General features: G+C 48.6%; 1 protein-coding gene across 2 annotated transcripts in view; it reads right to left on the reverse strand.

The window, feature by feature from the left end:
* Window positions 1-471: 471 nt before the first annotated feature.
* Window positions 472-24,362, reverse strand: part of FNDC1 (fibronectin type III domain containing 1) — a 67,236-nt gene continuing 43,345 nt past the window's right edge. For both annotated transcript variants that reach the window (XM_079780394.1, XM_079780393.1), the window contains 10 exons: window positions 23,415-23,921; window positions 18,101-18,169; window positions 16,602-16,745; window positions 14,136-14,366; window positions 11,233-11,341; window positions 7,820-7,899; window positions 5,673-5,702; window positions 4,793-4,954; window positions 3,296-3,418; window positions 472-1,594 (listed from right to left, as the gene is read on the reverse strand). In XM_079780394.1, the coding sequence (XP_079636520.1) occupies window positions 1,479-1,594; window positions 3,296-3,418; window positions 4,793-4,954; window positions 5,673-5,702; window positions 7,820-7,899; window positions 11,233-11,341; window positions 14,136-14,366; window positions 16,602-16,745; window positions 18,101-18,169; window positions 23,415-23,921 (1,571 nt within the window). In that variant the 3' untranslated portion in view covers window positions 472-1,478. The remainder of the gene's footprint in view (window positions 1,595-3,295; window positions 3,419-4,792; window positions 4,955-5,672; window positions 5,703-7,819; window positions 7,900-11,232; window positions 11,342-14,135; window positions 14,367-16,601; window positions 16,746-18,100; window positions 18,170-23,414; window positions 23,922-24,362) is intronic.

Here is a 24,362-nt window from a genome sequence, read left to right on the forward strand (position 1 = left end):
GCCAATGAACATGCGAGTAGCACGGGAGCTGGGCGTCTGGTCTGCCCTCCTAAGGAATTCTCTATTCTTCCAGCCGTCTGTGTGCTCACACCGTCTCTACTGTTGTTCACTGTGCAAAGGGGATGGTGGGAGCTGAGGGAAGTGTCCATCATCACAGCCCCCATGCAGTGGCCTGCAAAGTTACTTGTTTGCTTGTAAGTTCTACCTTCACGCCTACACGATACAACCGGCTTCCCCTCAACACAGCGCCGGACCACACTGGTTGGCTCCAGGAGCCTGACTGCATCCCGCGTGACATCCTTCACATGAGGGTAACGCCAGCCACCTCTCACCCATCCCCAAGCCTGCTTTTCTTACGTGTAAACCTGCACGAGACAAGCCCTTCATTGCGCAGAGCTGCTGGGGACACGGAGGAGCACATGGAACAGACACCGTGTTTTAAATAAACTCACGTGTGCTGCGGCGAAGAGGGATAAGATGCTTTATTTCAAGAAGTCGACACTGAGATGGGCAGGAAAGGGAAAGGAGTTTCTTTAAGACTGGATTTTCAAATCATTTGGGACCTAAAGTCTGAATCTGGAAACACATGAGGTATGTCCCCACAGAGACAGCCGTGCGTTTCCACACGGGCGTGGAAGAGAGAAGGCACTCGGTCTGCAACGAGTTTGCCATCCGTGCGGCAGTATCCCCGCCACCCACAGCTCAGCAGCACTCGCAGGAAGGAGGCGTGGCTTTCCACTGCCGAGTACGCATGCTCTGGACACTTCGGTAAGATGTTCGTTAACAGCACCTGTGCTCCAAAAGTCCCACACACGTTCATCTAGTAAACAGGTACAAATTTAGCGCTTTCAATCAACGTTCTTGCAGACAAGTGGGGATATGTATATGCATATATACATATATATATATATATCAAAATGAGAATTTACAAAGATTTGATACATTTGGTCTAGCAGTGGGTGAGTCCATGGGATAAATCTTAAGCGGGATGTATTTCCTTGGGTGATGATTTGAGTAATCCAGTTCTACTGCATAGAAGACCAGGAGCATAACGTCAGCTGGTCTGGGAGGAGTCCGATGAAAAAAGAAAGTGTGTAGCATTCCATGAAGCCAGCTTCTGCTGTTCTCTGGAGACACCGATGGTCTGGATATTGTGCCTAAGAAGTGTGAAAATCGCCCCGAATCAGCGGGCATCCCTGGTAGCCGTGTGCTTTAGTTGTCTCTGGGATGTGCTATTATAAGCAAAACGTGTGGAGAAGCAAACTGAACAGCAACATTGAATCCCATGTGGTCCAGGCCAGGAAGTGGGCTGAGTCCAGAATGAAGATGCCCCAAATATCCAGTGTCCACCTCGTGGCCTTGCTGACATGGGGCAGAGGGGCTTGGGACAGACACCGTCTTCCTTTTCCTGCTCAGGCCTCAGTGCAAGTTAGTCAAGGGGCCGGGCAGGGCGAGCTTTCCGCATGCTCGTCCCCTGGTTACCACTTCCCTGGGATGGAGACGCCACACTCATACCAGCCCACGTAGTAATAGGGGGTCCCGAAGCCAATGTTGCCAAAGCGGACGGGCTCCTGGCGATACTGGCGGTAGTAGCCTGGAATAGGAAAAGGAAAGAGGAGAGACATTTATCTGTGATACTGCAATTTACAGTAAGAAATATGTATTTGGTCTTCATCCCTGTTCCCGGCACAGAGTTCCTAAAATCCATGGGATTTCCTAAGTGATAAGAGTAATAAAGGAGTCCTGATATTGGTAACAAACCCCTGTCAATCACACCTGAGTTGGTGTTAGTAAGGTGATTTTGGAAAAGCACTTTTATACCCATATAAGTGCTTATAGGGTGTCTCCCCAAAATGTATACATGTTTTAACAGCTGATAGCTCAATTTTGAAAATGGAATGTATTTTAATAAACACTGCCTTTATAATTATTCAAAGTGTGTGTATACATTTGTTGGGACACCCTATATTTAGTATGTTTATTTTGATGGTTAATTTTCTGTATTCAATTTGGCTAGGGGCTATGGGACCCACATATTTGGTCAACTATTATTCTAGGTCTTTCTGTGAACATGTGTTTTTAGATGAGATTAACATTTAAATCGGCAGACTTTGAGTAAAATAGAGTACCCTCCGTATTGGGGGTGGGCCTCATCCAATCAGCTAAAGGCTCTAAAGAAAACGACTTACTTCCCATGAAGAGGACAGCGTTCTGCCAGGGGACTCACACTGAAACACTGACTCTCCTGGGTCTCTAGCCTGCTGGCGCCCCTGCAGATTCGGGGCTTGCCAGCCTCTACAATCATATGAGGCAATTCCTTGAAATAAGCACCTCTCTCTCTTTTTCTCTCCCTTCCACACACTGGTTTTGTCTTTCTGGAGAACCCTAATACACTTATTTTATTGTTTTGTGCATTTTATTTCTTTGAAAATGAATATCGTATTTTCCGGCGTATAAGATGACTGGGCGTATAGAAGATTTTCCAGGGTTAAAAAGTCGTCTTATACGCCGGAAAATACAGTAATTTGGTACCATTTCCCCCCCGAGCTAAAAATGTCAATGGACCAGAAAACATCTCATGTCTTGAAAATGCCAGATTGCTGAGAACTGAGTGCATGAGGGGAAAGTGCTGACTCCGTTCAGTTCTGATGGTCTGTTTGTGGGGGAGGAAGTAACATATTGCAAGGTGTTCACATTTGAGGTGAGTGCACTTGTCTCACCTTACAACCGCCATAATCAGATAGCTGATACACTGTCTCCTGAAGCATGTCATGGTTGGTTGGCACTTATTTTCCTATTCTGTTCCTGCCATTCTCCCCCCGAAGGCCCTCCAATCTGTGCGTGTCTAGGCCTCTTTTTGACTGTCTCTTCCGAAAACCTTCCCACAGCGCCCGATGGCCGGCCTCCCTCACACTCAGACAGTGGCTGTAATCTGCTCCATCGCCTAACAACAGGACGACCATGTGACATAACTCTTGTCACTCTCTACAGTTTAAGTTGTACCTGTTAGTTGCCTGTCAGATACTTAGCTTCTCTTTCTGCTCATGGACCATCTTCCTGAGAGTAGGGATGAGGTCTTATATTCATTCCACTGTATCCCTACCTTCCCTAGGCTCACCCAACTCCAGCACACAGTAGGTGTATTTTGTTCATGTTTGATTGTCATGAGCTATAATGCTGCCAACAACCTGTCTTCAATCGGTACACCAAAGGCAGGCCCACGGCGAATTTTCTCCCCATATCAGCCCTCCTCTCTCACCCCCAGTGGGATATGCCAGGTCTGTGTTCTCATTACCTTGAATGCTGGGGAGGGCCTCTATGTAGGACTGAGGCCCCGTTCTTCCATCCAGGTGTGAATCCACAAATTGGCAATGGTCTTCACCTCTCCCCCAGCTGTCTCCGATGCTGTAGAATGTGTCTTACGAAGGAATAAGATAAGTCAGTGACTGTTCAAAAAGTGCCGCAGCTGGTTTAGGAGTCTGCACGAGCTTTGGAGACTATTTGAAGTGGGTACATTACTAAACCTGTGTGTCATACTTTCCGCGTTTGAAACTTGGTGATAATGGCGCCAACCCATAGGTGTTTAAGGTGTCAGAGATCATGTATGCTAAATACTTAACAAGTGTTCACTAAATGGAAACCATTAATATTACGGGCAGTTTCAGACTATAAATTGTATACTTTTTAAATCCTTGGTTTTTTAAAAAAGGACAGATGAAACTAATCTAGTCTAGAGGCTGCATTGTGAAAGGCACAAAGATCTATACAAATAGAAGAACCTATTTTCATGTATAACTAGTAGAGTGTGTGTGTCTGTGGCCTGAGGCACTGTCCGTGGTGCTGAAACACAGCTGCACAGTAGGACAAAGTTGTTTTTCTCAACCCTGGGATGCTGAAGGCTGTGCATCTCTTCTAGGAATTCGAATCACAGGAGAAGGGGGAGAGACACAGACGGTGAGTGTTGGGAGAGGCATATACACTGAGAAACTGCCAGAGTGGAGGATTGTAAGGGAGATTTTGTTTTGACATTATCTTGAAATGATACCACTAGCAAGAAAAAACAACCAACAACCAAAAGCCATAATAAAATATAGACCAGATGAGGAAAAATTGAAAAATGTATTTACTAAAAACTGAGCAAATTTTGAAATAAAAAATATTGGGGTCTGGGTGGAGGCAGGCAAAGGGTGGGGAAGGGGACATCTGTAATAGTGTCAACAATAAAAAATAAAGGGAAAAACTCAAAAGCAAAAACAAAAAAAGTAAATAAAAACAAATTTGCATAGGTGAATGAGGCAAAGCCAGCTGGGGCAAAATGGCATTTTGAAATGTTTGTAGGTCAAGGTGTGTATGTTATCTTTTGTTTTAATTCCCACCCACGATGAAGACAATGTAGTTTTTATTTGGACAGCGAACAAATGGTACTGATGATGTATGTTTACCATCTACGTCTTTTTCTCTGTAAAGTTGTGCCAGTAGCAGGATATGAAGGGAATGTTCTCCTCACTACTTCCAGCTTATACTCATACCTGTTATTGAGTTAACAGCAAAAATTGGCCTTTAAATTTATGTCAGAATTTTGGACTTCATTTCTAAAAGGTAGGAGATTTAAAACATGTATCTTTCTGGGTGCCCGTGTAGGAACTAACCGCCCTAAAACAGAGCCTGCCAAGCTGGTTTGTATTTGAGCTAAACCTAAATATATCCTCACACACCTGCTATGTCAAGTGAGTAGCTCATAAAATAAAAAATTTTCCTACCCTCCCACAGCCAGCCAGCCTCAAACACCTACCTTTCAGGTTGTCACTGAGGTAGATCTTGTACCGCAGTGAGTTACAGAGAATGACGCCCACAAACTTTCTGTACCATGTCCGCTTCACATACTGCCGGCCGTGGCAATCCGTGTAGTCAGGATTGTATTTGAAAGCAAATGGGATCCAGATGGGCTCCCCGCCTTGACAACAAAAACACACCAGGGCACGGCGTGCCAGTGTTTGTTCTTGCACCAAGTACTAGAGATCTGACTTATTTGCTGGGCCTTCTTTTCTCAGGGCTTCTCTGAGCAAAGCTTTCCCACCTCCCACTGGGCATCCTCTTTCTCTTTCCTTTGCCTTCTTAGGACTGAAACACAGTTGTGGATTCCTTTTACTTGAACGTAGTTAAGAGATTCTCAGAGCAAGAAAAAGGCATCAGGCCTCAAGGGAAATAAGCTATAGAGGCAAAGTTGATCTTGCAAGGCATGCCATCCTACCCCCACCAGGTCCCTCTGCATAGACTCCTACTGTTCTTGTCATTCATAAGACCCGTCCTGAACGTGAGCAATAGAGCTTTCTCAGGTTATTTAAAAACAAAATAAAATTTTGTTACACGCTAATTCATTTTGCTACCTTTTTAGCAATTCAAAATATTCAAAGGGGGTTGAATGAAAATAAACTTATCTATTCTCAGAGATATTGGCCACCCATAATGTTTTTTTATAGATACTGGCTGCTATTAAAAAATTCCCAGATCACTTTTCCCTGGATTAGGATGAAGGAAGCAAAGAAACCACCGATGTTGTCACAATATTATAAAAATGCAAAAATGGTCCAGCACTTGTAATTGTAACAATCTCATAGTCAGTATTCAACATGATTACTAAAATATGAAGTTTATCAAGAAGACAGACTTACCCGGTGGCCTCACAACAAGCAGAGGGTTGTCTGTAGAATGAAAAAAAAAAAAAAGACTTCATTATCACATTTCACGACCATGAGAATACTTAAATGTCTACTATAACCAAGATGGCTAACCCAACTGGAGTAGGCAAAGAAAAAATATACGGTTTATTTGTCAGAGGCCAACTTTTTTTTTAGTTTTTATTTTCTGAGCATTTTCTTTTGAGAAATACTTCATTTGATTTTTATAGAAGTTGTGGGTCTCTGAAGATAATACTTTGACACTGGGTACTACAAAATAATGAAATACCCATTATGTTTTAAAACGTGTCCATCGTGGGAAAACAGTTTGGTGGTTTCTTAAAAAGGTAAACATGCATCTACTGTACAATCCATCCTTTGTGGCCTTGAGAATTTATCCAAGAGAAATTAAAACATGTCCCGGCAAACACTTATTCATGAATGCTCACAGCAGCTTTATTTTTCATAGTCAAAGAGCAGAAACAGCCCAATGTCTACCAGCAGGTGAGTAGAGAAGCTCACTGGTGCAGCCGCCATGCAAGGAATGCTGCTGAGGAATAAATGAGAATGAGCTACACGTGTACCTTCCTACGCTCAGATTTCAGACATCAGGTTCTTGATAGATGCTTAAATGTGAATAATTTGGCTTTCTTCCTATAGATTTTTATCATGTTGATTCTGAAAGTTGCCAAAAGTCCATTTTCTTTTTAGGAAATGCAGCCATACACATAGGCACATTCCCTATGTTAGCACCTTAACCACTGATAATGGCTTCCTCTTACTCCTTCTTCTTGATTACTAATGAGAAACACACTTCTTAGATGAAACAGGTGAAAATGCTGTTGAGGTCCTTTGCCTACATTTCCAGTATATAGCATATTTTCACAAAGATTTCATTTTCTTCCCCATATTTTGATGCAGTAGATTTCAAGTCATTGCATTTAAAAATATCTTCCAATGACATATGCTCTGGGACAAGCTACATGTAGGAAATAATAGAACCAAATAGAAGCTCGAGTTGCTACTTCGGTGTGCAGCTGGCAGGCTGAGAGTCTAAAGGTGGCCTCAGGTCCCAGGCCGCCAGCGTGGCTTCCCACATGGAGAGGCTGCGACCCCGGAACTGTCTCCAGGGCCGGCTCTGTGCCCTTCAGACCATGAACCGGGCACATTTAATAGAAGGGCCTCAGAGCTCTGCACACCAGCACTCCCGACATAGGGACACCCTCTGAGTGACGCTGCTTGTAAGGCTGAATAGTATTTTATTTATTTGAGAGAGAGAGAGAGAGAGAGATCTATTTGTTGTTCCACTTATTTATGCAATCATGGTTGATTCTTGCATGTGCCCTGACTGGGGATTGAATCTGCAACCTTGGTGTCTCAGGACGATGCTCTAAGCAACTGAGCTACCCGATCAGGTTCTGAATAGTATTTCACTAATTAAACTCTCCACGTCAAGTAAGGTCATCTTCATCTCCTGGTTTAAAAACGCGTCTTCGTCCTAGCTGGTGCGGCTCAGTGGATAGAGTGTTGATCTGTGGACTGAAGGGTCCCAGTCAATTCCGGTCAAGGGCACATGTCTGGGTTGCAGGCTCAAACCCCGTTAGGGGGCATGCAGGAGGCAGCCGATCAATGATTCCCTCTCATCATTGATGTTTCTATTTCTTTATTCCTCTCCCTCTCTGAAATCAATACAAATATATTTTTTAAAAGAAAAGAAAATCTCAAAAAACAATTAAATAAGCATCTTAGAGACGTAACTCATTGTTAGAAGCAGCTTCCTCTCAGGCCTCAGGCCAGTTATGCTCTTCAGCTGTTTGCAATGAAAAAATTTCCTCTGCCACGAAATCTTTTGCGGAGAGATTCAGATTCTCTCCTGCGTGGCTGAAAACCAGATTCCCCCTCTCACTGGAATCTGACCTTTCCGTTTCCCAGGCACTTCCAAAAGAGACTACTTTGAATATTACTGTCCAAGTTTTAGCCTAGCAGAAAGTGATGTTTATTTAATAAAGCAACAGCCAATATGAATTCATTAAACGGAAAAGTTAGGATTCTAACTTTCCAGTTTCTGTTCTATTGCAGTCATTAATCCAAGTTATTTGTTTTTGAGAAAAGGGAGAAATGAGAAGTGAAGGCAGCCGTACCTGACTCCGTGACAAACGAGACCGACGGGCTGACGGGTCCATAGCCCTGCGGGTTCTTGGCTTGAACTTTAAAGTAATACCTGGAATTGGAAGAAAACGCTTTCTGAGAGAGACGCTGTTTAAGTTCTGTCATAACTTCCCAACTACTTACTCTGTGGCAGACTTTGAGTCCTATTTTTTTTTTTTTTTTACTAATGCACACATCCCTGCTATTTCTTCATAGTTCTCTGAACTTTCTCATTTTCTAATAACTTTTCACAATAATACATTGAACAACATAGACCTGTGGCTAATGGGAGCCGGCGGGGCGTCACTGAGAGTGTGTCCCCGGGGCACCCGGTGGTTCTGCCGTGGAACCTCCTCTTGTCCTGCTCTGGGCCGGCTGGAGGGCAGGCTCCGGAGGGAGCGGCTGGGCTCCGCGCGGAGGAGCAGGCGGCGTGACCCGCGATGCCCGTGGCCGAGAGGGAGAACCGGCCAGCGGCTGGGTCCTCGGGGAGCCGGTGTGTTTTGGTTGCATGACAAGCGCTGTGGTTGGCTCCGAAGCCTTGGAAGGGTTCCGGGCTTCTGCGCCTCAAGGAGAGAAGCCAGTCCAGGACGGGGGTGCAGCCTGGAGAGCTGCTTGAGGGTTCTCCTCGGTCTTGGAACAGAGAACCGGCAGCAAGAACACGTCCGAATCAGCTCGTCCGCCCGGAGGGAGGCTGCTAGGCCCACGGGGTGGGAGTCCCGGGACATCTTGCTTCGCTCTCTTGGGAGCCACAGGACAAAAGCGGTGGCTGCAAAGACGGGCCCAGCACCACGCGTACCCACTCCATCTTTGTGAAGCTGTGTCCCTCCCCCGTGCCCTCCTGTCCTGGGCCACTGCAGGCGAGGAAGGGGTACCTCCTGCGCGTGCGGCTCTCCACCACTTTGGAGAGTTCGTGGCGAGCCTGTCCCCGTGGCTCTGACCAGAGGAGTCACACTTCAGTTCCAGAATTCTCTGTCAGGCGCACAGATGACATCGCTGAAGAAAAGGCACTGGGTTTTAAAGGCGAGTTACTGACATCCAGAGCAAAGGCCGTGTCCTGGCGCCACACCTCCGAGCACCTGCGATCACCCAGGAGCCGCGGCCTCACCGTTACGGCAGGACGTGACTGTGTCTGATGAAACAGCTGGTCGCAATGGCTGAGCTGTGAAATCAGTCCAGTGAAATCAGTCTTCTTTGAAGCCTTTCAAGAAAGTCACATCTCATTAGGAAGCGAAAGCTTTCTAAAATTTCATTTGAAAACAAGATGCACAATTGAGAACACGGGTCTCCAGATCTTGTGTCAGCAGTTCACGCTTTCCCAGCGGCATCCTTTCCTGGGTCAAGCGGCGGGTCTGGCTATGTTATGATTCTGGTTAAACTTTACAGATACTTTCTTTTTTCCTCAAGTAAAAGGAAATCAAAACCTGAGGCTACAGGGGACATTTCTCCTGACTGTTTCTCGAGCCACCACTGGAGCCGCCTGATGCCCTTCCCAAGCGCCGCGCTCAGCTGTGCACGGAGAGGCCGGCCCACAAAGAGGAGCTGGTCCAGGCTCTGTTGCATCAGCGGGCCTCCCTCTGGCACCTCAGCATCTCCAGACCCACCGTCCCGGCGCATAATCACTCCATCCTCGCAAAGCCCACGTGGCCCAACTCCAAAGACATGCTTCCACTTGAACTTCACCTAATGTGTCCAAGTAAATTTAAATACGCTGCGCTGAAAAGCAACTTGGAATCATGAAAAAAAAGTGAAGTTCCTATTTTCAAAACCACATGAAGCTTTTGCTATGAGCTGAAATATACCTTCATACTCTGAAGAGGGTCTGCCTTGCCCAAGTGGCAGGTGCGATCCATGCCTTGCCGCCTTCTATAGGCTCTTGGCCCTGCTTTTGAATGGACTCCAGTGACAAGTCATCGGACTCTGAGTGTGGAGTAGAATATGTGCGCTCCAGAAAGTGAGCTGGCAGAGCTGGGTGAATGCACCCACACAAAGTCACACCCAAGACTCGGCCATAAAGAGCCACAGCTGGATTTACACTCCGGCTCCTCTGCATCATCGGCTTCTTGTGTCTCCGATGCGGGGGACCCTGAAGGTGGCGTCTGGAAGCCTGGGGACGGCGATGAGGTGGAAAACCCAGACTCCATGGAGGATGCATGTGGTTCCTAAAGGGAGTCCCCAGAGACTTGCTAATCCCCTTTCTCCTCCTTCTTTAGGGTCATGCGGGGGGAAAGCATCCTCCCATCACAGCGTTTCCCTGGCCCGGAACGTTTGGCCGCTGTTCAGAGTGATTTTGAGGAATCCATGTCGGAGGAGGCACAGTGCTCGCATCCTGGGGAGCACTCCCCATCAGAACGAACGACCGGGAAGGCATCCTGGGGAGGCCACCATAGCAGCTGCTGTTCCCGGTCTGTCCACCAGGCAGCTGCTGGGTGGACAGGAGGACAGAGCCCCCAGGGGCGCCGCAGGCCCTCTGGGACCAGCGCCTAGCCTCCAGCCTTCTCACCCCTCCTGCCTCACCGGCCTCCTTTCCTCCCGAGAACGCACCGTCTTCTTGAGCAAACTTTCTGCCTGGAACCACCTGGCCTTGCCCCACCCCCCTCCTGGTTAACGGCTTCTGAAGTCCGATTGGTAAGGCATGAGAACCATGGCCCCGGTGGGAGCACTGCAAACACCAAAGACCAGGGAACGGTGTTTTCCCCAGAGAGCTGGTTTTCAAGCACACCACTGCTCCGCCATCCCGTGCTCGGTGCTCCACCGTGTTCACCCGCCAGGGACGCTTTCCTGATGGTCATTATCCTCAAAACCAGATGGTGTAAAAGCGGAAATGCGTACTCCCCCACTCTGTACCCGGGAATACATTTTGTATTTTTCCCACTGAGGGCTGTAAACTCTGGCTCCCAGATGGCCCTCTGCCCAGCCAGCACTTGCCCGGTGTAGGAAGACGTGGTTGTCACCTATTTTAATGTATAAAATGCATTTCCTGGAATGATCTAAACTTCTGCGTCATAGAGCTTGAGTACCAGTGAATTAAAATGTTTAGCAATTGCTGCTCCACTAATGGCACACGTGGAGGGTGTGCCGTCTAACGCCGCCACGCGGGCGACGACAAAAGGATCGCTTCCTTCTCAATCAGAACAACTTTTCTGACCCCGTGGCAGGCAGCTTTGAGTCTCTGGAAACCAGGGAACAAAATGTCAACACGACAGACTAACAATTCCAGTACACACAGGAACTTCTTCCAAGAAAACCCCATGTCCTGTGTGAGGGTTCCTGGATACGCTGTGAGCACTAACCAGGATGCAAAGGAAATCACGAAAACATTCCGATGGAGCTTTCTCCTTTGCAGCCCAGGGACACCTGTCGCTGCGCCCACGGGTCTCGTTTGGTTTTCCGTGGCGGCCGCCCCTACCTTGTGTTCGGCTTCAGGTTCTCAATGGGCAGATGCGTGACCGTGGAAGCCTGCGTGGACCACTTGTTCCGGATGAAGTCCTCATAGGACGCGCTGTAAACCAAGTAGCCTGCGGTGGGGAGAAGGAAGGACCCAGTGAGCATGAAGGAACACGCGACGCAGAAGGGGTACCCCGCGGAGGAGGGTGGGGTGAGGCCACAGTGTGCAGGCCGCTCTGCGGGAGACGTCCCACAGAGCTCGCTGCGTGCTGGGTGCGGGTGGGGTGTAATGTTGGGATCTTCTGGTGAATCCAGATGCAGGTGACAAAATTAACGACACTTCCTGAGACCTGCTAGTCTCCCACTTGTCCTCCTCCTCCTAATCTCCCAAACCCCTGACCCCCTCATCTCCTCAGAAGTAACCCACCTCATCTTGACTGCAGAGGAAAAGCAGAGGGAGAGAGAAGTGATGGCCACACAAGTCGTTAAGATTATTTCCTGGTAGAGACACACACAACCGTCCCTCACACGAAACAAAGACACTGTGGAATGCCATGTACGCGTGTGTGGCTGAAAGACCCCGGAATCACTGAGGTCTCACCTGTTTGGTGAAGGCTCCCTGTGATTTCTCGTGCTGAATACCTGTGCTTGCCCTTGACCTTGATGTCTAATGACAGCAGTCAGGCAGCTCTTCTTTCTGCCTCATCGCTATTCACAGACCTCAGAGGGTGGGCCCTCGGCCCTGACACCTGCCCAGGCTGCCTCAGAAGGCCAAGCGAAGTTCGTGGCACAGCTGCCCACATCCTCTGTTCTAGATCTCTTATGTTACACACAAAAGAAGAAACCACTTGTCAAGCACTTCCTACGTGCCAAACATTATGCTAAACACTTTCCGTTTTTCCCTGGTTAATTCTCCTGGGGCTACTACATGGGTATCACTAGCCACACTTTGACATGAGAAAAGTGAGTCTTGGAGAGGGCTGAAATCTTGTTCAAGTTCATTCATGAACTCATTTAACAGGTATTTATTGCATGTCCACTATCGGTCCGACACCAGACTAAGAGCTGAGGACTCAGGGAGCAGTAGAGCAGCCAGCCAGCCCGAATAACACCTAGTCATGGTGGACATGGAGAGCTTCCCTGGGGTCCTCAAATGGGGTGATCACTGAAGGATAACTGGTAACTCTCATCCTTCAGCCATGTTTCTCAAGCCCCAGGGCTCAGGGAGCAGTGGTATACTTATGTTAAGTAACCTCTGTTGTGCAAGAGATCAAAAGCCAAACAGTGTAAGGTAAGGTTTTCAATTATTCTTCTGTATGTTTGCTTGTTTGATTTTCAAAATTGCCCTTCATAAAACCATAGTCAATGAGGAAAAGAATTTTCTGGATGTTTTGACTGCAAGCTTTCCTTCTTCCATTGATTTATTGCTTCCTATCAGAAGCATGTTGGACTTCATAGATACTGGCTGCAGCAGCCCATGCAGCATGCACACTGGAGTAACCAGCACGGTTAGTTACACCTGAGGCTCAGACTCCTTGATCATGCACCATCATGTCTCCTCTGGGCCCTGCAACCTCACCTGGCACAACACCTGGGCCATTCTTTTTTTTTTCTTTTCTTAATATATTTTATTGATTTTTTACAGAGAGGAAGGGAGAGAGATAGAAAGCTAGAAACATCGATGAGAGAGAAACATCGACCAGCCGCCTCCTGCACACCCTCCACCGGGGATGTGCCCGCAACCAAGGTACATGCCCTTGACCGGAATCGAACCTGGGACTCTTCAGTCCGCAGGCCGACGCTCTATCCACTGAGCCAAACCGGTTTCGGCCACCCGGGCCATTCTTTCCTGTGTCCCTCATCCTGGCTTTTGCGCTACTGTGCAAACTCCGTAAGAAAAGTTGCTTTTTGGATGTTCTTGAATATTTTTTTCCTCATTTTAAGAGGTAGTATTAGGGACATTAAGCAAAAGTACTATAAGTTTTGACTTTGATGAACTACATTAGCATAACAGTGACAGATAATGTCAAACTTTGACTTATACCACCATCACCCACCTAGCCCCCCTCCACACACATACATATCCCTTAATCTTATACAACTTGCAGGCTCAGAATAAATCATTCACAAAGGAAGGGTCTCTTCAAAGAAAATATTCTCTTCTGTAAAAACTTACTTCAATATATTTCTCCTCAAATATATCCTTGGCAGAATCAGATGAACTCATGATCATCTCACAGGCCAAGAATCTAAGAGGCTAAAGATGCCTGGGCCTTTTTCCATCGCATCCAATTCCCACATAAGGAATTCAGAAGCACTAAGACTGATCTGGAAGCACCCAGCAGGCATGGAAAGATGGAAGAGGCAGAGTCACAAGGTAGCACATGGTAGGAGCTATTCATCATCCATCCTACTGCAGGATCTAATCCTACAAGTGGCTACAGGGACTCCCTGGCCATTTTGCAGGATTACAGAATGCAAAAGATGTAACAATATTTTTCAGAAGAGGAAACAAACGTCCAGGGAGATGAAGTAGGTAGCTCAAGGTCATGCAAATCTATCTTGGACTAGGATTCTGGACTTCTGACTTCCATCCAGTGCTCTTCATACTGCCCCACAGGGCTTCCCTACTTGCCTATATTTCATCCTTTTGAAAGAAGACATCTGCATTTATCCACCCAGTCCACCCATGCACCCACTCATCCATTCATCCAATCCACCCATGTATCCATCCATCCATCCATCCATTCATCCATCCATCCATCCATCTCATCCATCCATCTATCCAATCCATCCATCCATCCATCCATCCATCCATCCATCCATCCATCCATCTGTATACTCATCCTCATCTGTTCATCTGTTATTATCTGTATGTCCCACCTACATGTTGATGGGAACTCTGAACATCTGCCTTGGACACACCTGTTACCACATCTCCCGGGGTGGCTTTGTCCCAGTCCACAATGACAAATGAGTGGCAGCCTTCCATAGCAACAACAGTGATATTGCGGGGTGCATGCTGAGGAGGCAGGTCATTCTTCCTCATGTCAGTCGGAATGATTTCATCCAGGCTCTCCACTTGGAAGTGATCCAGAGCATCGGTCAGAGAGCAAGGGGTTGATGGGTCTTTATTTAGATACGTCACATAAGGAGCTGTAAAAGAACACAGATACCCAATCAGATTGCTGAAGGCTTTCTCTGGAGGCAGAAACGTAAGGTCTGCTCCATGGAATAGACCAATCATTCAGTCTCCCTGCTAGACAGAGGTTCCAAGGTCATCGGCCCTGATCCCAAACCCAGAAGCACACCCCTAGCTCTCCTTAATGGATCCACCCATTTATATGTTAATCTCGTGGTTTCAAAAGATGCTATTGCCGCATGAACATTGATGACTATGGCCTCACAGCTACTTTGAAAGATCCCCAAACTGCAATTCATTTAACATAAGTTAGATCTGCAGCATTTCACCATTCCTATGCCCAAACATTTGGAAAAGTGTGAATCAGGCCCAGAACAAAATTCATTCCCTGGACAGTCTTGGGACCAGAAAGTAATATACACTGATCCAGATATACAACCTCTATCGTAGTCCTGGGAGGCCTTCCCTGGGGCTTCCGTGACCCCCATACCCATCTGGAATGTCTGCAAAGGCCAGGCCTAAACAGCCTTCTACAACACTCTGCTCAGCACAGTAATAGCTACCCACATTTAGGAACAGGTTCGAGGTTTTTCTACACACATCCCAGTGGGTACAAGGGCATCAGGAATAAGGCGGGACTTGGACTGATGTCCCATGCCCTGCTGAGTCTGTTGACACTGATGGGGGGGGGGGGGGGGCGGAAAGAAGGGCCCAACAGGAGGCTCTCCCTCCAGCCCACAGCTTTTTGAGATGCACGCTCTACAAAAAGTTGGAAATGCCAGGGAAACAGGGTCAGGCTTTATACACACAGGCTCCAGAGTGCTCTCATTCTACTAGCAGTAGTTTTTCTTTTGTTAATCCTCACTCGGGTATATTTTTCCATTGATTTTTAAAGAGAGTGGAAGGGAGGGGGAGAGACGGAGAGAAACATCTACGTGAGAGAGCCACATCAATTGGTTGCCTCCCACATGCACTCCACCAGGGCCAGGGATCAAGCCTGCATCAGAGGCATGTGCCCTTGACCAGTATCGAACCCGGGACCCTTCAGTCCAAGGTCCAACGCTCTATCCACTGAGCCAAACCGGCCAGGGCTCTAGTAGTTTCTAAAAGTTCCACTACATCTTTTGGTGCCGGTTCTCATTCTCAGTGGCCATTACGACCAAAAGCAATTTTTAGCTCCTCTATTTTCCAATAATTTGTATAAAATTGGGCCTTTAGGGCTTGTCCATGGATCTCGTCTGGAAGTTTTGGAGAGTAATCTATGCTGTATAGATTACAGACACATGGACTTAGCCAGACAATGGTAGCCTCTGTCTTCAGCAGAGCTCTCTGGGACAGCTGATAGCAGTGCTGACAGGAGTTCCGAGTCTGGCCTGCAACTAGAGAGAGCGTCCGATTTGGTGAATTCGGCCGGCTGCCGAATGCCACGGGCCAGCACTGGCATTCCCCGCAGGAAGGCCGCCTCACATTAATTGCTCTCATTCTTCAAGTGCGTGTAGTCGAGACACTCGGCACTACATCTTGGCTGGCAGGAGCTGTTCTCCGCTTATAGCAGAACATTTGTTTTGGAAACAAAAAAGTGTGAGATTAGTTTAAGCCATTGCCAGTCTACTTAGTCATATATTGTTTTTTTCCACTTAGTAAGACGTTGATCTAAGTGCCTCGTTAGTGAAGTTCATTAAGGACGTGGGAAAAGAAGACTCCCAGAGGGAGTGAAACACGGTTTAGCAAAACAGAGTTTCCTCTCGAAACTGTCTCCATAACTGCCAAAAAGGAGCAGGAGAAATTCATGGGTCCCAAGGCCGTGAGGCTAATGAAGAGATAGGCAGTGACTCAGAGAGACGGCGCTGGCTCTGGGATGCCATCAATCAGCCGGCGCTCATCTCCGGGGAAGGACTGAACGTGCAGGCGAAGCCCCGGGGAAGTCTCGTCTCAGACGTCGCCACGACAAAACACTCGTGTTCCTGACCTGACGCTCCCTACGTGTCCCTCACTCTCAGGCCACACAAACCACCATCTCTACTCTGTCGAATTCCAAGTGTCCCCAACATGCGCCCCTCTCCTGCTGTCCGCAGAGAGTCCCTGTGGTCTCAACAGGAGCGACTCACTGATCGCCCCAAATGGAACTTCACTCTGGGCAAGTTTCTGCTCCAAACGGGCCTCCTCGGCCAGGCCAGGGGATTGGCTATGCTCGTCTTCAGAGGGCACACGCTAAGACCCGTTTCTCAGGTTAAGGAAGTTCTATTTACCAACAAACCGCTTCTTCCCAGCCAGGTCGAACTCCTCCTCGGGAAAGGAGCTGATGGTGCCTTCCGCTGGGACCACGGCGGGCGTGGTGGCCGCGGTGGAGGGCCTGGTGGGGGCCGGTGGCCTTGAGGTCTCAAGTTCATAATCTGAAACGGGATGAAGGTGTCACTGGGCACCCTGCCAAGGAGCGCTGTTTGCAGCCAGAAGAGACCTTTCTACGATCCCACTCCAGACTAAAGCGTGCGTGCGCACCCCACGATCAATGCCGTGCCCAGACATAATTTGTTCCTAATAAAACAGCATTTCCCCCCATTTCAGTCCCCTCAGAAAGCAGCTGCAGAGAGAAGGGAGGACGGGAAAAAAGAACCACAGATGACCAGAAAATATGAAGTTTTTGAATCAAAGCTGGAGAGAGCCTTAGAATTCACCCAGTTTAGCACGGTCTTCCTGGTCCTTGTCCAAGCCAATCTCTACCTAAATTAGTTCCCCTTCCAGAGCATAACAGATTCCCATCACAAAATAAACTTGATTTTTTTCCCCATTTATCATCTTTGGCTTTTTTCTGAGGCGGAGGTGGGATTAATTCCACTAAGAGAAATGATCTTTTAACATTCAAAGAAGAAAATAAAACTGCTCCCTTTCCAGCTGCTCAGAGGTAATGGGACGCGGCACAGTGTTGGCAAAGGTGCTAAGGAACCTTCCCCTTCTTTCTGACACCTGACGTCTGATGTCGTACGTTCATTTTTGTTTGCAAGATTCAACCACTGCATCCAACTGTATTATGATCGCAGCAAAGGAGACACTGCTCCCACATGTGTGATTTCAGACCACTGGAGCGATGGCTAATAGCAGGCAAGGTGAAGGGCAAGAGTGAGGACCTCTGAGTGTCAGAGGCTGGCCCAGGGTGGGGACAGGATGCCGACATGGATTTCTCCAACTGCAGAGGCAGCTTAAAAAGCTCAGAGTCGCAGGGCCGTCAGTAGAACAGCACCGTTGTTCCCATTCATTGGGAAACTGTTCCAGATGTTTCCCAAGGCATGTTGTACTCTTAATCTTATAAGCTTGCCCTTACTTGAAACGATTCTGTGCTTTAAAAGGTCAACACATCCGGAGCATTGCATTTGTAATGGAATCAGAAACAGAGAGGAAAGGGAGGAATGTGAAGAGCCAGGAGAGGAAGCGGAGATGTTGGTCAGTTTTACAAAGAGCGGAGCGGGGGGGGGGGGTGCTCAGACCGGCAGCTCCAGAATTTCTGGAGGAGGAGGAGCTGAAGGGAGAGGTGGGGAGCAGAGGGCCCTTGTTTGGAAGCTGTATTTTCAACCAAGCACACTTTTTCTTTGGATCAGATATGTACTGGGGGTCACTCAGAAGTGTGGGGTACAACCACCTCCCCCGAGTTCTGAAGGAAACGGCAATTCAGAACATCTACTTGGTGATTAGAAGAAGGCCCTCCCACCAGGAAAGGAATTATCCAAATAACGTGCTTAAACCCAGTTAGTACCTTCATCATAGACGACGTAGGCCTCTTCCGTGGGTGTGGCTGTGTCCGTCTCCAATCCGGAGAAATCATCTGGTGAAGAGGGAGGGAGAAGGGGTCACCCAGGCCCCGGGCTTTCTTCCCAGGCGGCTCAGGATGCTGTCCAGGGCACAGTGGTTCTCCCCCCGTGGCCGGTTCATGGGAGTAAGTCCTCAGAGTCAGGGCCCCCTGCGCTTGCTCAGAAGATACACGCAAGGACTTATACCCACTTGGCAGCCACGGACACCAAGGATTTACAGTGTGCCTGGGGTCCCACAGCTGGCGAAGGCAGAGCTAAAACTGAATTTGAACTTCAAACCCTCTGGCTCCAAAGACTGTGTACTTTATCCTTCATAAACTGTCTCCACTTTTTAAATGTTCAACTAAGTAATGAAATCGCTTGTAAACCTTAAGCTGCTCTATTAGAATCACCATTCCACAGCTTAATAAAGGCGCAACTGAGTAGAAAGTGTATAAACCCCCTTCCCTAAAAGATTATAGGCACCAATTTGAATTTTTCATTGTTAGAAAATCATTGATCATTCCCCAGGATTCCAACAGAGTCATCCCACTGGCCTCCTTTGAGGCTGGTTTGGATAACATCGTGAATGCAACGGCGCCAAAACAAACCCACCAGCGGAGGGCCTTGGCCGCCGGCCCTTCCGAGGAACACAGTGCAAAGCCCGAGGCCACCGGGGCCTGGGGGACGCCCAGCACCCGCTTCACCCGCTCGGTGCTAACACTGGGCATGCTCTGATGGGGCCCGTGGTGCTAACACTGGGCATGCTCTGATGGGGCCCGTGGTGCTAACGCTGGGCATGCTCTGATGGGGCCCATGGTGCTAACGCTGGGCATGCTCTGATGGGGCCCATGGTGGTAACACTGGGCATGCTCTGATGGGGCCCGTGGTGCTAACGCTGGGCATGCTCTGATGGGGCCCATGGTGCTAACACTGGGCATGCTCTGATGGGGCCCGTGGTGCTAACGCTGGGCATGCTCTGATGGGGCCCATGGTGGTAACACTGGGCATGCTCTGATGGGGCCCGTGGTGCTAACGCTGGGCATGCTCTGATGGGGCCCATGGTGGTAACACTGGGCATGCTCTGATGGGGCCCGTGGTGCTAACGCTGGGCATGCTCTGATGGGGCCCGTGGTGCTAACACTGGGCATGCTCTGATGGGGCCCGTGGTGCTAACACTGGGCAAGCTCTGATGGGGCCCATGGTGTCCACAAGAGAGAAGCAAATGATCCGCCCTCAGGGCTCACAATGGTCGTTTCACGAAAAACCATTAGACATGATTTCCCTTCGGTCATTCCAATGTCAATATGCCTGGATCCAAGAGGAATTACTCCTGGGCTGGGTCGAGTTGAGCCGTTTTCAAGTTCAGGGCACCTGGCTGGAGGCCATCCTGCCATTGTTTCCAGGAGCGCGCCTCTTCCCCTCGTCCATTTAACTGTTAAGAACATAGTCTTGTTTGTCCTCATTATCGGTTCAGACCCGTTTCTTTTCACTGTTGTTTTTGGCCAGGTCACAAATGAATAAATCATACAATTTTTGCATCTCAGAGTGAACAAGGAAAGGGAAAAATGTAGGGTTTCCTTCGTGGATTCCCAGGGGGGAAGTATAATTCCTGGAGGCGCTGAAGTACCCCAGCCCAGCAGCAGGTCACAGAAATGGTGGGGTCACCTCTTCAGGTGAGCGACAGTTACGTCTTCTGGCAAAAGTAACCATCACATTGAGCAATGCAGTGCTCCTTCTTTAAGAACAAAGTCAGGCAGATTTTTCCAAAATAGCACCATCTTGATTCCAAGTAAAATTACTTCCAAGGTGGAATGAAGTGTATTTATTTTTTGAAGCTGACCATCAGAATTTGCCCCACCTGATGCCTTTTCAACCACTTGGAACTACGTGAAAGTGGATGTTGTGTGAGTCAACCCTGCATCAATGTCAAAAGCTCCCACTTCTTCATATAAAAGTAACTGCCAGCCACCAACCACGGTGGACGGTTTACTCTCGAGTGGTTTATTCAAATGGCCATAAACAACGAGTGCAAAGTATCTCCAAAAAACGAGGGCCTTCGCTCCAGAGCTATTTTTGAAGACTATAAAAACTATTCCCAGGAGAAGTTCAGAGAGGAGGTGGATGACAGTCGTTTGAAAGCAAGGACATTTGCCCAGTGTACGGCTGGTCCGGCGCCAGTGAATTTTTTGTATCCTCTTTGTCTCTTCTGTCTTGGGAGCGAGCCGTGGCCCGTGGGGCCGTTCCATCAGGACGGCTTTTCTGAAAGAGGCCCCACAAATGGTCAGAGATGCTCAGCTGGCGCCTCCCGTTTCCAATCACGTGACCTCATCAGACCCGCTGCAGAGAGGGAACCTGAAGCCCAAGGCCCTTCCTCCACAGGTAGAAACGAGGACGCCTGTCGCTCTAGGTGTTGATTACGCCAAAGATGAAGGATCAGGTACCGTGAGGAAGGCACGCTCTCTACTGCAAGGACTTTAGTATCTAAAGTCAGAGCAAGCAAAAAGGATGTGTGTGTGGGTGTGTGTGTGCGTGTGTGCGCGCATGTGGAGACAGAGAAAGGAGCAGAGGTGAAAGCAGCAATATGCTGGAAACAAGCGTGTCATCTGCATCCACGCCCACAGGGAGATACACGCAAGGGCGGCATCCATGACAAGTGCAGAAGGACAGAAACACTCCTGCATTGCTGGGACGGCTGAACGACACAAGGTTATTCCCCGAGCGTCATCTTAAAGCCGTGTTTCCAAGGAAAGGGGTCCTAAATCACAATTATCACAACAATAAGCATTTCGGGCTACGAGGCTGCAAAGTCACTTGGTAAATACTAACTGTGTCCACATGGACCCCAGGCCTTGGACGTGCGCAGTGTATGCTCAATGCAATAAGAGAGAAGGGGTGTGAGAGAACACAGACTCGGAGCAGAGGACGAGGGAGCCGGGCGGTGGCTCTGCTGCCATCAGAGCCCCTTCTGGAAGCGTCTCTCCGCTGAGTCAGCACAGCGCACAGAGTGTTTGGCACATCGAGGCCACCGCAAGGTGTTCAGCCAAGAGAGGGAAAACGGCTGCGTTTTATAGACGATGCGCAGGATTTTCTAGAGCAGTGGTCAGCAAACTCATTAGTCAACAGAGCAGCAAACCACGGCTCGCGAGCTGCAGTTTGCCGACCACTGTTCTAGAGTAACTGTGACCTGATTTTCAAATTGCAGTTGATGCTTGAGCAACGCAGGGGACAGGGGCACCGACCACCCGTGCAGTCAAAACCTGAGTCTATTCTGACTCCCCCAAAACGTAACTACTAAGAGCCTACTGTTGACCGGAAGCCTTATCCATAACACAAACGGTCGATTAACACATATTTTGTATGTTATATATGTTATATACTGTGTTCTTATGATAAAGTAAGCTAGAGGAAAAAATGTTAAGAAAATCGTAAGGAAAATACATTTATAGTTTTTATTGAAAAAAATCTGCATATATAAGTGGACCTGTGCTTTCAAACCCGTGTTAAGGGTCAACTGATTTTTTAAAGGAATTAATTATAATACATTGTAATCTTGTTTAAAGATGATGAACTTTTCCCCTACATTTAATTTTTTCCCAAGGCTTTGTATTTATTTGTACTTATTTTGAAAATGCTGCCTAGAGGCAAGTTATTATTGACACTTGAACATTAGGGAAACAGAAGGGACATGGATGCAGAAAAGAATATATGTACAGGGGTGGGCAAAAGTAGATCTACAGTTGTAATACAAATAAATAATACAGAAGTTAATAATATAAGAATAAACTGTGTTTTGTGTACTCACAATTGTAAACCTACTTTTGCCCACCCTGTAATATATATCATGATTTGCAAAGAAAAGGAGAAACAACATGCCAAGAAAATTATCCACTTTCATGCCAAATAAGAGGCCAAAAATACAAAACAAATGAGGGAACATCAATAAAGCCTATGTAAAAGCAGCAAAAGAAAATTCAAAATATTGATAATGGCAATGAAAGCAAAATCCAAAGTAGTCACTCTTCTGCTTACAACTAATGATTAAGTAAACACTCTAATTATAGCTCAAATTTTTAAAAATAAGACGCTAATGCATGTAGACGAGGTTGAGGAACGTGCATAATATGCTGGCCCCAGGCATCCGAAGGTGAGTCTAACTCGCATTCACGGGGCAAACGGACAGTGAGGTCCCCTCCTCTTCCTCGGGTGATTCCTGTTCTGGGGGTGAGCTTTTCAGGTGGGAAGTAGTCCGGGTTATTTGGAACTTGTTCGTGAAAGACTGACTTCCAACAGAATGCCCGCCTCGGGTACGGCACTCAGGTTACACTGACGGGAGCTCGGCATGGCCAGCGATGCTGTGTGAGAACTCCAGGTCTGCGAGTGACGGCTGAAATGAAGGTCTTCCCTCTGCAGTAGCTTACAAAGACATAAGCTTTGCAGGCCACACGCACTTGCCCTCTCCCTGCGGGGAAGAAGAGGACTTGGCCTCCTCCAAGCCTGACGCAGCGCGGTGACCGCATCCAAAGCGGCGGAGATGACGGCGTCTCGGCTCCACGCGCCCTGACCCCGCGGCCCCGGCTCCGTTGTCAGAAGGAAGACACGCACAGGCAGGGGACGGCCCGAGTGGGTGTCAAAAAGCAGGGAGCTGGTGTCGCCCCCTCCCCCAGGGGAAGCCCCGCCTGCTGATCAGTGTCCCCTGCCAAACGTGCTGGGAAACAACTTTCCCCGGAAACGCACAAGGAGACTGAAAGACGGTCCGAGTGGTCCAACAGTAAGACAGTCATTTAACCTTGGTTAAATCACACAGCTAATCACAGAACCATATGCATATAGGCTACATAGCTCTACCTACCTGTGCGTCCATCTGTCCATCCATCCACTCATCCATCTTTCTGTCTAACAAATACTAACCTACTGATACGCAGGGGACACACTTTGGAAATGCTAGTCCAAACTAATAATGCCCCACGTTTTAGCTAATTTTTTGACTTGGGCTGTGGAAAGGGCTGCCAGATAACACACAGGATGCCCAGTTACACTTGAATTTTAGGTAAATAACAAGTGATTTATATTGTGAGCATGTCCTGTGCAGTATCTTTGTTTGCTAAATTTGACAACCCTGGCTATGGCACAGTGCTGCTGAACAAACCTTGGAGGATTAGAAACACCCTAGTTTCTGTCCCCCCGGACCCGCTCCCTCCCCTCCCTGCAGCCTGTAGGACCCTCCGCTGACAGGCAGCGAGGCAGTGGCGTGGGCCACCGTTAGATGAAGACGGTTACCTTCCTCAGGGACGCACTCCGGGGCCCCACGGGAGCCCGTGATCAGGTTGCCGTCTTCGTCATGCCGCTCCAGGGTCCCAGGGGGACAGGTGGGGACGGGCGTGGTGGGCTCGGGGGTGGTGGTGGTGGTGGTTCGGATGGTGGTGGTTGGGCGCAGGGTGGTGGTGGTGCGGCGGGTGGTGGTGGTGGTGCGGCGGGTGGTGGTGGTGGTGCGGCGGGTGGTGGTGGTGGTGGTGCGGCGGGTGGTGGTCCTGGGCCGCAGGGTTGCCGTGGTGGGCCGAGGGGTAGTAGTGGGTCTCTCGGTGGTGGTGGTCGTGGTGGTGGTGGTGGTGGTGGTGGTGGTAGTGGGGGCCCGGGTGGTTGTTTTGACGACCTCCAAGCCCACCAGAGGCTTCCCTCCAAGACTCAAAATGGGCTTATCCTGGGCACTGGCCAGGGGTTTGCCATGTCGCCCCTGCCCGAAGAGGGGGAGCCCGTCGGGGCTCACCACGGGGGTCCCTCCCAGATCTGAAACAAGATCAAATACAGTCTGTGCAACGAGGGGACACAGTCAGAGGAAGTAGAAAGCAAGTGGAAATGTCTCCTGAAAGCTTATTCTTGTCTTTTAATCAGTAAAAAGGCAAAGGAAGGGTCACTGAAAGGCTGTTCTCTGAGGCAGACATGCCTGCTGCTCCCAGACATCCCGGGCTCCCCATCTTGCCCATCACTCTGTGCTGCTTCATCTAAGTTAATAACCGTCATCCACCTGCCCCGGCACCCCGAACAACGCTCAGTCTTTAGTCAGGAGAGCGGTTCCCTCCTCTCTCAGCCCTACACCGAGGAGGAAAGTGCGCCTTGGGACCCGGGTGGCAAATGCCTTCTGTAACAAACCACAGAGGAAGCACTTCAAGTGTTAGGGGCCAGACTCTGCCTGTTGTGACCACTCAGCTCTGGCCTGCCGGGGACGAA

The sequence above is a fragment of the Cnephaeus nilssonii genome, assembly GCF_951640355.1.
Source record: "Cnephaeus nilssonii genome assembly, chromosome: 9".
Taxonomy (NCBI): Eukaryota; Metazoa; Chordata; class Mammalia; order Chiroptera; family Vespertilionidae; genus Cnephaeus; species Cnephaeus nilssonii.